The sequence below is a fragment of the Myxocyprinus asiaticus genome, chromosome 13 (assembly GCF_019703515.2).
Source record: "Myxocyprinus asiaticus isolate MX2 ecotype Aquarium Trade chromosome 13, UBuf_Myxa_2, whole genome shotgun sequence".
Taxonomy (NCBI): domain Eukaryota; kingdom Metazoa; phylum Chordata; class Actinopteri; order Cypriniformes; family Catostomidae; genus Myxocyprinus; species Myxocyprinus asiaticus.
In genome coordinates this window covers 24,616,195-24,632,246 of record NC_059356.1, presented here as the reverse complement: position 1 = coordinate 24,632,246, position 16,052 = coordinate 24,616,195, and the positions used below count along the sequence as shown (strand labels likewise).

At 35.8% G+C, this 16,052-nt stretch overlaps 1 protein-coding gene across 3 annotated transcripts in view; it reads left to right on the top strand.

Moving 5' to 3' along the window:
• Positions 1-16,052, top strand: part of LOC127450602 (syntaxin-binding protein 4-like) — a 61,195-nt gene that overhangs the window by 38,093 nt on the left and 7,050 nt on the right. For all 3 annotated transcript variants that reach the window (XM_051714839.1, XM_051714840.1, XM_051714838.1), the window contains exons 9-16: positions 1,304-1,410; positions 2,263-2,404; positions 3,149-3,221; positions 9,173-9,261; positions 11,850-11,946; positions 13,739-13,866; positions 14,248-14,340; positions 14,499-14,564. In XM_051714839.1, coding sequence (XP_051570799.1) covers positions 1,304-1,410; positions 2,263-2,404; positions 3,149-3,221; positions 9,173-9,261; positions 11,850-11,946; positions 13,739-13,866; positions 14,248-14,340; positions 14,499-14,564 — 795 coding nt within the window. The remainder of the gene's footprint in view (positions 1-1,303; positions 1,411-2,262; positions 2,405-3,148; positions 3,222-9,172; positions 9,262-11,849; positions 11,947-13,738; positions 13,867-14,247; positions 14,341-14,498; positions 14,565-16,052) is intronic.

Genomic DNA, 16,052 nt, shown 5'->3' with positions numbered 1-16,052 from the left:
TAAATAAATAAATAAATAAAACCATTTGTTTGTTTTTGTAGTTAATTAGAAGATTGTCTAAGGAAAATACTGCGAATCTCACAAAAAACATATCTAGTCCATATTTCACCCCAAAATCAAAATAAAAAATGGAAACACTTTACATTAAGGTTCCATTTGTTAACATTAGTTAAAAACATTAGTTAACATGAACTAACAATGAACAATACTTTTACAGCATTTTTTACTCTTAGTTCATTTTAATTTCAACAGAGTAATACATTTTTAAAATCAAAAGTTGTATTAGTTAACATTAGTTAATGCACTATGAACTAACATAAACTAACAATAAACAATTGTATTTTTATTAACTAACTTTGTCAAATCTTAATAAATGATGTAAAAAATATATTATTAATTGTTCCTAATGCATAACTAATGTTAACTAATGGAACCTTATTGTAAAATGTTACCAAAAAAATAGTAACTAGTATTTTGCATAATGAAAATAAAGCCTTTTTTAAGACCATGAAGATTTTTTGCTTATGACAATTAAATACAACACCCCCCTCCCCCATTCCTATTACCATAATGTGTCCAGATGTTTTAATGTTTTAACAGATGTTATAAAGATGAGGTTTTTTTTTTTTTTTTTTTTTTGCAGTTCCATTTTTAATCCAATTCATCATTGTAATACAGAAATATTTATTATTAGATATCTATAGTAATAATTTACCTCTGTTAAATTACTGTAATATGAAGATTGTTTATTTAATAAGCATACATTTGAAAGGCAGTTGCTATTACAGTTATTATGTTAATTAGACGGGGGGGCTTAATTGTCATGAAAAAAAATGAAGAAAAAATTCCTAAAATAGGTTTCGTTTTCTTTAAGCAAAACAATTATGAATTTCTTTCTTTGGATTTTGGGGTGAAACATGACCTGGATATGTTCTTGACAGGTTTCATATGATTTACCCACTAGCTTTAAAGATCCTTTGGAAGTTTTCCTGACTTTTTAAACACAGCCCATTTCTGAACCTATATTACAGGGAATCCTTGGGAGCGCATTGTATTGCCTTTTATCCAAACTTTTGGCACAGTTGTAAAGTTTTTGTGACTTTGGTGTCTCTGGGGGGAATGAAGTTGCTGTAGTGGTGTGATATGAAAGATGCCTCCACCTGGTGTGGTGGTTGATGTGTAGTAGAAAGGGATCATGTTCCTGCTGATGCTGCTGGTGCTGCCTTTTCAAACTGAACGTCTGTCATGAATTATGGCTTATCAGCAACATTTAGTAAAGTTTTTTACTTCTTTGGTCTTGTAGGATGGACGGCTCAGACCTGGAGATCAGCTTATTGCCATTAACAAGGAGTCATTGATAGGTGTCACACATGAGGAGGGCAAAAGTGTGCTCAACAAAGTCAAATTCAGGTATTCCCTCTGTTCTGTATGTCTTTTGTTCAATACATATCTTATTCACACTAGCGCCATCTTTGATTTTTAACGGGAATTAAAACAAGGCTGTGATGAGAAGGCTTACCGTCTCTTCAATGGCATGCACAGTATAAAGTTGTAAAAAGCTCCTAGATCCCATTTGGTTTTCCACAGCTCATGTGGTCTGGAGTTCTTTGTCTACTGAATGTTCTTGGAAAAATATTTTATCAATGTTTTTTTCAGAGGAACGTTCCAAAAACACTTTAAACTGAATTGAAGTACAGCCCACTGAAGAGACTTTATAACTATCCCTCACAGACTCGTTGTCATTCCCATTAAAAATCAAAGATAGCACTTCTGTGAATAAGCACTGCTAGGGGAGGTTGATGTATAGCATGTCAATGGACTTTTTTTTTAATTAACATCAAGTCTTTATATTAAAATGTGTATGAATGTATAAGGGAAAGTGCATATCTTAAGTCACCATTTCTTTTAAGTTTTTCACAATTTTTAATCACATTTATGCCCTCATTAATTCATTTGAAATGGTTCTGTGGTGGTCAAATACATTTTTTTAAAGCACAGATAATCCATGTAGTCTCTCAATTAATATGGGGACATAAAAGCTGAATGCATAGTAAATTTAAAAGAATTGCCAAAAATTCTCTTTAAAATAATTTAGATGCAGTATAAAGCACGGTACACCGCAGGACATGCCAACTTTCCAAAAATATTTCCTGTCGACCACCCATTTGTCTTTTCATTAATCGTTTATATATACTGCCTTCTTTACACAATGTACCAAAAATAATTCATATTTCCCTTTGTCTCTGGTTTTAACTCTTGAAGTCAGGAGCCAGTGGTGGATATTGCCTTCATCCCAGGGAAAGGCCCTTTCTCCAACAGCACTTCATTACATAATGGGGTTCAGAGGGGGGTTGGGAATGGATACAACTCCAGCCGGTTAAAAGTTAATGTCCGATCTCATGAGGTGAGCTTTTACTAGAGTGATCACAACAACATAAATTAGTTAGACACCAACATGTCTGAAATGGTAGTGTTAGCTCCTTAAAAATATTTGGACACATAAAACACCCTTAACATTTCCCTAAAATAAATATAGCATAACCTACCTCTTGTAACATTACATTCTCTTGCAAAAACTGTATATCTGTATAGACAGCATATTTGTACACAAGTTATTTTTCTTGCCTTATTGTGTATTTCTACAGTATATATATATATTATTCTTTTTTATTTTTATTATCTGTGTCTTGTTGTTTTTTCTCTGTGCACTGGAAGCTTCTGTTACCAAGAAAAATTATTTGTATAAGCGTACTTGGCAATAAAGCTCATTCTGATTCTGATTATAAAAATGCCCGAATGTCTTTATGCATTATTAAAAAAATAATCAAACCAATGGCATTTATTTTAAAGACATATTTGAATAATTAAAACATTGGTTAAAAGTAATTTTAAAGATGGCTCAGAAAGGGGAAGTTAGTTCTGAGAAAAGCTCTAGCATAACTTGTTTACAGATGTCACTTGCTTTGATATTTTGTGATCTATTGCAATGACATTCAGACCGTTTTAAGTGTGACTTACTGTAAATATCCAAAAGTGTCTAAATACCTTTTGAGAACACTATACATTATGTGCTGATAAATTAATTGTTATGGTCTTTGTTTCATTGTTTTGCCCTGCATTTGATTCATTAGAACTGTTTTTCTCATAGATGCAACGAGAGGAAACGACTCCAGTACTTTCATCCTCTCCTGATATCTGCCCTCCTGACATACAAGTTTCAGGTATGTTTCCTCCTAGAGTCACAAATAGTGTAATAAGTTGTGGTGATTCACTTAAACATGAAAATCCAAATTTAGACATCATAATGCCCTTTACAGCGAATTTTCACCCTTTCTCACCAACCAAAGAGGCCAGTGCTGAATTTTATATTCATATGGCTCATATTTCACTTTTGACATAAATGCTGTAGTTTCATAACCTGTCAAAACAAGTACACTTTGTGCAAGGTAATCATGATATGTATTGCTCTGTATGCCTTTATGTCACATTACATTAGAGTTACTCAGTGGTATTGTGTTTGTAAAGTGCATCTTCTACAAAACTTCATGGTTACACGCAAAAAAAAAGGTGCTCTACAGATGGCAACTTTTAAAGGAATAGTTCACTCAAAAATGAAACTTCTCTCATTATTCACTTACCCTGATGCCATCACAGATGTGTATGACTGTCATTCTTCAGCAGAACACAAATGAAGATTTTTAGAAGAAGATAGATCTCTGTCAGGTCCTTATAATGCAAGGCATATTTAGGCAGCATAAAAGTAATCCATACAACTCCAGTTGATCAATGAATGTCTTCTGAAGCAAATCGATATGTTTGAGTAAAAATAAATCGATAATTAAAACGTTTAAATCGGAGCTTCCATCCAGGGCTCTGATGCTGTTTGAAATGGCTAAACTCTCGTGTGATGTTCGTTCTTCTGTTGTAAATAAGCGCCACTTCTGAATTCTCGTCACACGGCGTCTACGTGATTCGTCAACTGCTGGCAGGAAGCACTTTTTAAAAGTTAATAACATTTTAATTATCTATTTATTTTTTACATAAACATATCGATTTGCTTCAGAAGTCATTCACTGATTGACTGGAGTCGCATGGATTACTTTTATGCTGCTTAAATGCTGGCACCCATGTACTTGCATTATAAGGACCTGACAGAGATCTATCTTCTTCTAAAAATCTTAATTTGTGTTCTGCTGAAGAAAGACAGTCATACACATCTGGGATGACATATGGGTAAATTAATAATGAGAGAATTTTCATTTTTGGGTGAACTATTCCTTTAACTCAGTGCAAGTAACAAAAAAAATTATGTTTTGAGAAACAGGATTTTTCTCACAAAGCAATTATTTATCTTGAGAGAGAGGGAGAGATTGAGGATTAGTCAGTAGCAGTGTTTGGATTTTAATCAATGGCCAGTTGAAAAATAATCTCATGGTCCCCTAGGGGCCAGGCATGTGTCTGAGGTGTATAAGCTACATAATCAAATTCCAGAAGACATTAGAAAATACAGATAGTGCTCTTATCTCAATTCACAGCAGCTTGGTAGCTGTTTAGTATAGATTGGTTTGCAGTGCACAGCGTGTAATCCTTTCTTTAGGCACAAAATCGGGATTGATTAATTGCTATATAAACCATACAAAAAAGCCATTAAAGTCCATTTTATACTTTGGAGAAGTAGTCAGGGTGAATGTTAACATGTCAAGTGACTTTTTCAGCGCTGAGATCTTTGTATGGAAGCCAATAAAAAAGGCTTCGCTGTTGAATTTGTCTGGATATACAAAAAAGTCACGTCAAAAATGTATCAAAGAAATTGTGTTACATAAGTAAATATTAAACCAAGTGCCGTCTGCAAACCATTGATGCTAGAGATTTTCTCAGCTTTTATCTCTTTTCTGAGCCATTTTTGCAATAACATTTAACCAACTGGTCTCAAGATCATTTGGATACAATGGATGTATGAAGTCAGTTCCCCTCAAGTTCATACTGATGCCATTTCACATTATGTTCCACTAAGTTTGACAACCAGAATGTGTCCATATATGTTTTGTCTTAATTTTAAATAGTGTATCTATTGTTTCATCAGTTCAAATTTGACAAATCTCTTTTTGAAATTTTTAATTTTGTATATTTTACAACCTAACAGTTAAAAAGTGTGCTGTGTTATCTTTCTTTAAAATTAATGCCACTTGGTTGAATGTTTTGCTATATAATGCAATTACATTTATACATTTCCAAGTGTAAACTAAGTGCCCAAATACTTTTTTGGGCCACTGTTCAAGGTTGGTAATATGAATGATTTTCAGCCCACTGAAATGTCCACCATGCACTTGTACATCAATCTATCCCAGACCCAGAGCTTAAGGTGCAGCAGAGGTTAATCTAGACGGGACATGCACATGCCTGCCTCACCCTTGAACTCTGAATCGTGCAGTGTAAACAAACAATATTCTAATCATTCATGACATGTTTGGAGTGTAAAGTGCTTAATTACCCATTTATCCAAACTTACTGATAGAAATTTTACAGAAATAAAGAAGATCTCTCTTATCTGGATTAAATGGCCACTGTAAGCCCGCAAAAGACGTTCTGAGTAGTTGACTTTTTGTGTCCTTCCCATAAAGGGAGACTGAATTTGTTTAGACTGAGACACAGAGTGATCTTCATCCCCCTCATCCTTTAATTGTTGTTGTTTGTTGTTTAGCCTTTTTCACTTTGTGCTTTGTTGTTTGGAAGGATTTCTAATGTTATCTAACATTGGGTCATAAGTTCCTAACCAGACGTGATGCGATAAAATGACAAGCGTTAAAAGGTATCTCCTTGGGGGGCCTGGGTAACTTAGCGAGTATTGATGCTGACTACCACCCCTAGAGTTGCGAGTTCGAATCCAGGGCGTGCTGAGTGACTCCAGCCAGGTCTCCTAAGCAACCACATTGGCCCGGTTGCAAGGGAGGGTAGAGTCACATGGGGTAACCTCCTTGTGGTCACAATTAGGGGTTCTTGCTCTCAATGGGGAGTGTGGTAAGTTGTGCGTGGATCGCGGAGAGTAGCATGAGCCTCCACATGGTGTGAGTCTCCGCGGTGTCATGCACAGTGAGCCACGGGATAAGATGCGCGGAAGAGGAGGCAACTGAGACTTGTCCTCCGCCACCCGGATTGAGGTGAGTAACCGCACCACCACGAGGACCTACTAAGTAGTGGGAATTAGGCATTCCAAATTCGGAGAAAAGGGGATAATAAATAAATAAAAAAAAATGTATCTCCTTTATGTTAACAAGTAGGGCTGTGCCGATACTATCATATATCAATATATTGCAATACTTTTTCTCTCAATATTGAATTAATACTTTTGATCCCTGTATCACTTTTTATTCATCTATTTGTGTATTCTTATTATGACCAACATTTCAATAATGTTGATTGTCTAAATAAGTACAAACTCTCAGTGTGATTAGAGCTGCTTATGAGACATGAGAGCAATTAAAACTGAACCCACATGAACCCTCACTCTTTCTCTCTTGGATACACTTGGTCTCTCTCATGCGTTTGCCACAGTTCCAATTATTATGTTGTGATGTATTGCGATATATTGAATCATGACCTATGTATCATGATACGTATCTTATCGTGAGGTGGTTGACGATGCTGTGCCCAATTATTCAGAGTTGTGGTCTTAACCAGCCACGACAAGCGACGAGTGAACTGACATTTTTTCGCTTGGTTTCTATTTTTGCATTGTCTCGCCAGGTAGCCCCACCCACTCTGAACTCTCATTGGTCCAATTTCCTGTTCCTCATAACTGTGTATTAAACATGAAATATGTTCTGATTGGCTGTGATTGTGCCATGTCATGCAGTAGTTTCGCTTTCAATGTGAACAGACAATTTGCTGAATTTAATTTGCTAAAATCCTTCCTCACAGTGTAAAAGATGGTTCTCTGGTAATTCAAGAATTCTGTGGCTGTATAACAGAAACATCCTAACTCTAAGGCCACAACCATACTAACATGTTTTTTCATTTCCTTATGTCATCGTTTTCCAATGCATGTGTTACTAGAGAGCGTTTTTGAAAGTCTTCGTTTTCGGTGAAGGAAAATGCTGTTCCAGTGTGGATGACTGATGTATACAGAAAAACATCTATTAGAGTAGACGTGGCCTTAAATCCTATCTTAGTTGTTTAGTAACCATGGTGATTTCAGAATCCTAACTTAAACACTTAAGACTTAAGACAGGAAGAATATGTAACACTATAGATACAGTCGGCAAGGAGGCCCCGCCCACACGTTGGGGAAAGCAAAGCACTGTTACATAGTTACTCATACTGTACATTCCTATGAGGAAAACAGGGAGAAATATCCAATAGATTTGGCTATTTTTACAACGAAAAACATGACGAAGAGCTGTTGTGTAGTTTTTTGCACTTGCCAAAGAACAGACATTGCCAAAATACCAGAAACTGATTTTTTATTGTCCACCAACTGACAGAAATAGAAGCCCAATGAAGAGCACTGCAGCTGCAAGCTGTTGAGACATAAAGTAATTTCTTAGCAGCGCCAGGCCACCCCAAGACAGATGTTTATGTTTATGACTGTCACGTTAATATTTAGTCATTCAACTGGTATCTTAAAACATTTTTATTTATACTTTTTAGTATGATTGATGGTTAATGAAATGACTGTACACATAAAATAACTCAAATTTCACATTTCACAGCAACTTTACCAGAAACCCCATTTACTAAACACTTTGCCAAACCAAACTTACCAAGAAATACATTCCATTAGAAAGGTTTGATTGATTAAAGCATGATAAACAATAAGCAGATCCGATCATGCCAAGTTTTCTCATGTATCTTGTCTTGTTTTCTAGTGTTAACTCATCATTATGTCTCTGCTGGAACCATTGTTGTGATGATATGATAATCGATTTAGTCTTGAATCCGCTCAGATGTTTCCTAAATACATTAAAGCACTTAACCAGCATATGGTCGACTGCAGTCACAGTGCTCTTTTTTAGGCTTCTATTTCTGTCAGTTGGCGGGCAATAAAAAACTGTTTTGGGTTTTTTGGCATTGTTTGGAGTGCAAAAAACGACAACAGATTTTCGTCATATTTTTAATTGTTTAAATAGCTAAATTTGTCGGATATTTCTCCCCTTTTGTATGTATGAGTAACTATGGTATTAAGGCTTCTCTTTCCCCCACGCTAAACCACTCCCCCGAGTATGACGCGTTACTAACTGTATCTATGGATAAATGATGTTTATGGGTAGTTGGCATTAAATGTTCTTTTGGAAAGTTGATATGTCCTGCAGTGTGACAGGCTACAGTCCAATAAAACTACTTGAAATGGTATTTTGATCATTCTTTCATAATTATTTTGAATGCAGCTTTATGAACTATTTTTTGTACTACTAAAAATTAATTTGTCACACTGCTGGACCATTACAAATAACTAGTGAATAGGTTAAAATGGTGTTAAAAAATGAAAAGAAATGGTGACCAATCTTAATAAAAACGTATTATACATCAGCAACCCTCACAACAGGTGTCATTCACATCTTAATGCTTGGCTGGCTGGCACATTTGCAATTCTATTGAAACATTCGTAGAAGCTCCATTAATCTGGATCGCTTGAGTTGTCCTGGATTGTGAGAAAGTGCGTGATCCATCAGTACCACCTGTTAAATCCACTCCCTCTGACTGAGCTCCCTGCTGCGCTGTGTTGGTCCTGACTTACCAGCATGGGATGTATCTGACTCTGCGTGGGTTTGACATATCTGAGCTCAACCTGTCAATCATGAGCATCAGAAGGCAGCTAAATCCCCCGGAGGAACATGTCCCCAGGGTGGGGGTGAAGAGTGGGGGGGCGATCATCTCAAATACAGCAGGAAGGCAGGGAGGCAGAGCCAAGCGTTGCTTAACAATGCCCACACAACACTGGTGTTAATACCACTTGTTCTCTATCACCAACTCTCTCTCTTTCCCTCAATTCAAATCCCTCACACTGTTCATAATCTTTATTGTATTAATGTAATACCCATTAATTTGAGCTCCCAGACAGTGAAAAACATTAAGGCCATGTTTTCCAATGCAGCTAACAAGCACTCAACTCTAAATGCTCTAATGTGAGTGTGAAGCTTAAACTAGGTGATTTAATGTCCCACTTTCTTACCAGCTTCCAACGCACAGAGACCAGCCGCTGTTTCCAAGCCCAAGATCTCGCTGGACCCCCATATACGGCTCAAAGCAGAGAAGCTTGATCTGGTAAGCCTGAATTACACAAAAATGTTTGCATATTTCCAAACTTTTTGATGACTAGGACCTTCCAATAATATGATAATCACCTTGTGGGGGACCCCCTTCCTATAAAGACTGCTGTAAATTTTAATGTTTAAAAAAGCATTTATACTGTTTGAGAAAAAAGTAAGCGTGATGTTATAAAGACAACAAGTTGTTTGCAAAATTTAATAATTGGCTTATAAATTGTTATTGTACTAAAGCCAAAAGAAATTATTCAAATATAAAAATATGAAAATAAACGTTGTGATAAGTTGACAGCAGAAATTTGTTCTATGCACTATTAGAATACTGTTAGATGTACAAACCTAAACACTATCATTTTTAATTTGATTTAAATTTATTTGTAGAGAGCTTTTCACAATAAATACTGTTCCATACTATTCTGTCAGTCAGCAAGCTAAAGGTGACAGCGGCAAGGAGGATCTCCCTAGAAAAATATAACATAAGTAGCCTACATTAAAAACTATTTTTGAAAGTATGTTGTAAAGTAAGAGAGATGAACAGTTAGAAATAAATTAGCTGTGAAACTCATAATTTCCGAACAGTCGTTAGAAAGCAGAATTAATACATTATCTAAAAGGTGATTGGTTCTTTTAACTGTAAGGCAGGACTTCCTTTCTACATCCGTTGACCGTTGGACACTCAGAGCTCCTTGGTTGAGCGTTCCAATTTCTCCCATTCATTTTAATAGAAGTGGCCCATCTCTGCTGAATAGTCTCTGGTACAACAGCATGATTGCAAATGTGATAATGCAAATTATTCTGAAAGCAAGAAGTTAAAGGGATAGTTCACCCGAAAATGAAAATTATCTTATCATTTACTCATGAATCCCAGATGTATATGACTTAATTTCTTCTGTTTATTTTTAGAAGAATATCTCAGCTCAGATGGTCCTCACAATGCAAATGACTGGTGGCCAGAACTTTGAAGGTCCAAAAGATAACAGTAATCCATATGACTCCAGTGGTTAAATCCATGTCTTCAGAAGTGATATGATAGGTGTGGTTGAGAAACAGATCAGTACTGAAGTCTTTTTGACTATAAATCTCCAACTTTGACCAGCCCCAACTAGTAGGTGGCCGAATGTGAAAGTGTAGATTTTCAGTAAAAAAGACTTAAATATTGAACTGTTTCTCACCCAATCCTATCATATCGCTTCTGAAGACATGGATTTAACCACTGGAGTCATGTGGATTATTGTTATCTTTTGGACCTTCAAAGTTCTGGCCACCATACATTTGCATTGTGACGACCTATGGAAATATTTTATTAAAAATCTTCATTTGTGTTTAGCAGAAGAAAGTAAGTCATACACATCTAAGATAGCATGAAGGTGAGTAAATAATAAGATAATTTTTGTTTTTGGGTGAACTATCCCTTTACGTAATATTGATTAACTTACAATTCAGACACAATGTGACTGCGTATTTTGTTTACATGTTTTTGCTCTGCTAACAAAAAGAGTTCCAGAAGAGTCTAAAGCAGGACCAAACATGCCTGGAACACTGCGAACACAGGGAAGCAGAGTGATACAAACAGTAACGCACCACAGTGCTGTTATACAAAATATTAGCACTCTGAAAAAAGCCATTTGACCATGATATTATGTCCAAGAGTCCCATATTAGAGGCCCAGAACTAACTGTTGTATAAATCTCTTTATATTTGTTTTGCAGCATTTATGAATCAATACTTGTACCTGAATCTGTACTTTTATTAACGATGGGATTAGACTCAGTGGTTCAAACAGTATTAAGTGAATTCAAAGGGTTAATCCTATTGTAATCTGTACCATCACCATATTGTAATCTGTAAACCTGTATCTCATTGCAAAGTCACTGACAGACTGCTGATAAAGATAACCTTGCATATCCCAGTGTTGTTTTTCTTGTAGATCTCTATGTCAATCTCTGGCTCTGCTCTTTGTTTTGGTGCAGTTGTTTAGCAGAGATTTAATTTAATCCTGTTGATCCTCAGGCTGACCCTAATCTATCGGCCCATTAATAGGATCAGGTCTCAATGCACGAGAGCACTTAAATGTGGACTATAAGACACAATGCACCCAATAATTATTCTTGCATGAACAGGTATATGACATGATGCAAAGTTTTCTATGGTGAAGTTCCTTTGTACTGTTCATTACAAATCTTGTTTATCAAGATTTCATAAGCAAATGAAACAGCTCAGTTACCCTGCCATTGTAGTTTTAACAATATTTCTTCATTGTGGCAGTATCATCCTTGCTTTGAATGAAATAAATCTGATAAGCCTTATTAATGCCTTTTGAAGTTGCTCAGTTGGCTATGCTTATGGATGATAAGCTTGGATTTGTACAGTATGTTCACCACTGACTTGACCTCTGTTAACACACTGCCCTCTTGTGTATGTGGGTGTAAATTTCATGACACTTTACGAGCTTGAATAGACACTGTACTTATCAAGATGTCCAGAGGGCCATGGTCATTATTCAACTCCTAAAATATGATTTCAGGACAGCCACAGGTTTTGAAGTTTATACACTAGAAGGATTTTGAGAGTGTGGTCCTGTTGCAGGCTCTGTCGTATCTGGGTCTGGATGTTACAGAAGAGAAGAGACGGCAGCTCAGAGAGAGTCTCACTACAGACCCTCAGGGGACAGTGTCATATGGAGGTATAGTCACATCCCATATTTTATTTCTGTTATCTAACATTACATATCTCAGTAACAATAAGATTTGGAGTCAAAATTCCAATTGCGCAAATGTGTGTTTTCTTTAGCATAGGTTTTGTATGTTGGTTTCAAACACCCTTTTAAATGAACATAATTATTACAGCTCTTGGATAAACAAACGAACATAATCAAAACAGACTATCAGACATTCAGGCAAGGGTCAGCTATATTATGAAAGTAGATTTTTACGGAAAGGTTTAAATATTTTCTTAGGATTGAGGTGTTTTTCAGAAGTCAGGGCATGTTGTCACATTTTTATCAGGGTAGGTTGTCACGTGTTTTAAATGTCATAAATGTATACAATTTATCAATTACAATATTTGTTGGCCAAAACAATGTTTGATATTTTTGTACATTACCTTTTCCGTTTTTGATGTTTCATAAATTCGTTTTACTTAAAATTTTGCTGACAAGCCTGTAATAGGCTGTGAATTTAGAGAGAGGCGCAGATTTTCTTAAAACAGTTGTGATTGTGGGGACATGCCCTGTCACCCACAATGTTCACAAGAAACCTACACCACCACTTCAATGGCAGGTTCCACTGTGGCAACTAACCCCTTATGGTGTGACAACATGCCCCGCCATTGGGGCAGCTTGTCACACAAGGTCAATGTGTGCTCAGTGAACTGTATCTTTGTTCAAAAGCTCTTTTTAGTCAAGACTTCAAGGTACAGTATGGGGCCATACAGAAACTGACTTTCAAAAATAAACATAATCCGAGAAAAATTCATTGGAGTACAAAGTGTGACAATGAGACCCGGTCTTCCCAATTTCATAAAATTCCAAAAGTTTTTTTTAATTTTTTTTTTTTTTATGATGATGATGATGAAAAAGAAAAGACTACAATCAGTTGTGGAAACATGAACACACTGAAAACAAAGAATCAACTTCCAAAAACTCCAAAATTTATTTGAAATAGAGATAACAACAAAATCTGGTGTGATTTAAGACAGCAGTGAGCTGTATAATCTAACAAAGGAACCGGCCCTTTATTTTAAATGTGTACTAGCAGAGCATTTATCGTGCTATGATGTCTTGTGAATTATTATATACAGGTGCATATCAATAAATTAGAATGTCGTGGAAAAGTTCATTTATTTCAGTAATTCAACTCAAATTGTGAAACTCGTGTATTAAATAAATTCAATGCACACAGACTGAAGTAGTTTAAGTCTTTGGTTCTTTTAATTGTGATGATTTTGGCTCACATTTAACAAAATGTTACAGACATAATTTTACTGTAACCTACCAAGGTTACAGACATAATTTTTCAGATTAAAAATTATTTTCAACTAATTGTATGGTGTCTATAGAGCTATGTATATTTCCAGGCTGTTCTCAGCAGGAAGTGCTCCAACTCTGGACTCATTCTCATCAGGAAGATGCCGCCTTGGCAAATCCTCATCAAAGTGATTGAGTTGGAGCAAGATTTTTGCCTTTTTTCTTGTACTTCAGCTGTGCAAACACACTAAACTTAGAGCAAAGTCACCGGAATACAAATGTCCTCTCAGTACTCACTTTTGTTGTGTGGAATATTCTGGATAGACTTTATTGGGTGACATAAGAAGGGAATATATTAAAAGCAAATGCTGATCTCATATCACATGTTTTCAAATCCACATAACAGATGGCGAGGGTATAATTGTTGTATTCCACACATTTTTGTTATGAGCTTATTATATATTGTGCCATTCGTGGGTATTTCTAACTATGCCTCTATCTCCCTCATAAGACTTTGTGGACGCCACACGCAGTGTTTATCAAGAGAAGCTGGAGGAGGCGGGACTAGGACAAGGGCCCTTTATGTTCTCCTATCAGGAAGCAGCTAGCTTGATGGACACTTCTGCTTTTCACTCCCCAGTAAGTATATCCATGGGATTTAGCATTGAAGTGCTTAACTATGATTCTGGCTAAACATACACGCAATCCTCAGTGCACCTCCTCACATTGAGACTTCTCTCAAAGTTGAGCATTTTGAGGAGATTTATTTAGCGTTCTTAAAATGAGCTTTTCTGCTGCTCAGAGAAGTAATCAAAGCTGTCTTTTAAGAATTTAAAAGCTTCAATTGTCAGAGTTTGCCCGTTATGTTCCCTCTGCCTTTTGGATATGTCTCACATCGATGTATGAGCACTGAACTGCTCCTTTATAATCACAGAATACACTTTTGGTATTAACTATGTACACTTACAAAAGTACACAGTTGTCACAGAGTTGTTTTTGCAGTATCACTCTCTATTTCAGACATATGAGTCAGAGTGCAGCTACAGCAGTGAGGAGCTGGAGGAGTTTCAGACGGAAGTCAAACAACTTCAGATGCAAATGAAACAACTCAAGGTGAGCACCGGTACTAAAATAAACACTGTGTAACTAGATTGTTTGCATCCTTTCGTTGATATATACAGTATATGAGTTGACTGTCTAGAAAATTCTGCAAGACATAGCAGAATCTCAATGCCAAAAAGTCTCTGTTACATTTATTGCAATACTCACAGGTGTTACTGAAAGACACAGAAGACAGTAAGAAGACTCTGGAGGAGGAACTGCAGAAGACAGCTGAGGTAAACATGGCTGATTCTCAGTGTTAAATGACTCACAATATGGTATCAATGTATTAAAAGTATAATTCACCCAAAAATTGAAATTTTGTCATCATTTACTCACCCTCAAACCCATTTCAAACCCTTACGAATGTCTGAGCTGCTCTTGTCAATACAATGAATGTGGATGGTGACTTATACTGACAAGCTCCACAAAAATCACCACAAAAGTAGTCCTTCATTTTTGCTATATGGATTTCATAAAATCCTCCATGAAAGAGTTGTATGTAATTAACCAAACTAACCAGCTTCGAGGTGAATCACATGATTACAAACTTTGATTTGAAGCAAAAAAGTGTTTGAAAATCGGACAAAAAGACAAAGGTACAAGACTGTTTACTTAAAATCTTTCATGAGGAAATTAAAAACAATCTCATGAAACATTGCAAATTACATAATTTAAAAATTATGAAAATATAAAACTACTGATTTAAAGTTATTGGTAAATATAGAAACAATACATTTTAAGTTTGTTGCAAAATACTCAGATACTGTATATATGTTGCCAAATGGAATTTTTTTTTAATTTAACTAGTCATAAATTGGACATGGCCCCTTTAAGAATGGGAGTTTTGCAACACTGGAGTTTTGTGATGCCTGCTTTCAGACACTCTCTCGTATTAGAGATGTGAAAACATACATTGTGCAAGAGAGCTCCTGGTTTTGTTCATTGTTTGAGAATTCTTTGGGTAAAGATGTTAACACAAAATTTGACACAAAATGTTGTTAAATAGCATTAAATATGTGTTCAGAAGAGTTTTATGTTAAAATTTAGTGTTTGATATGGATCATTTTGGAAGGATGCATATGGATTGCATGTGTGGAGTTTGACCATTGTTTTAAACTGCAATACATATCCTTAAAGCCTGCTTAAAAATGCATAAAATGCTTTGAGTGATTTAAGCATGTGTTAAATGCAGAAAATATTGTAAGTGTTTAAGCGTGTGTTAAATTTACAAAATACTGTGAGTGGTTTGAGCAAATACTTAAATGCATAGGGTGCTGTGAATGATATAAGCATGTACTAAGATGGTGTACGCTGAAGCATATGGGTAAGCTAATGCCCTGTTTGTGTTTTCTTCTGACATTAGCCTCTACCATATTTTTTTGTACCTTATTTCGTATGGTACCTTATTTAATTTTTGTATTTCATTGAACCTTATTTCAATTTTGCATTTCAGTTTATGTATTTTCTTTATTTTTAATTTTTAAATACAATACGGCCCCATCAACCGCTGTTTTTTCCCCCCTTTTTTTATAAACAGCCATCAGAATAAAACTCCAATAGATATTTTTGTATCCTTTGGTGATTATTTTCAACCCACCGGCTACATATGCAAATACATATGTAGTTTGAGAGTGTAGGGAGATCGAGTCGGCTGTGTCATTCGTTGTAGGAGTGAGAGTGTTTGGTCGCTGAAGAGCTTGTTTGGTGTGCTTTTTGGCCGC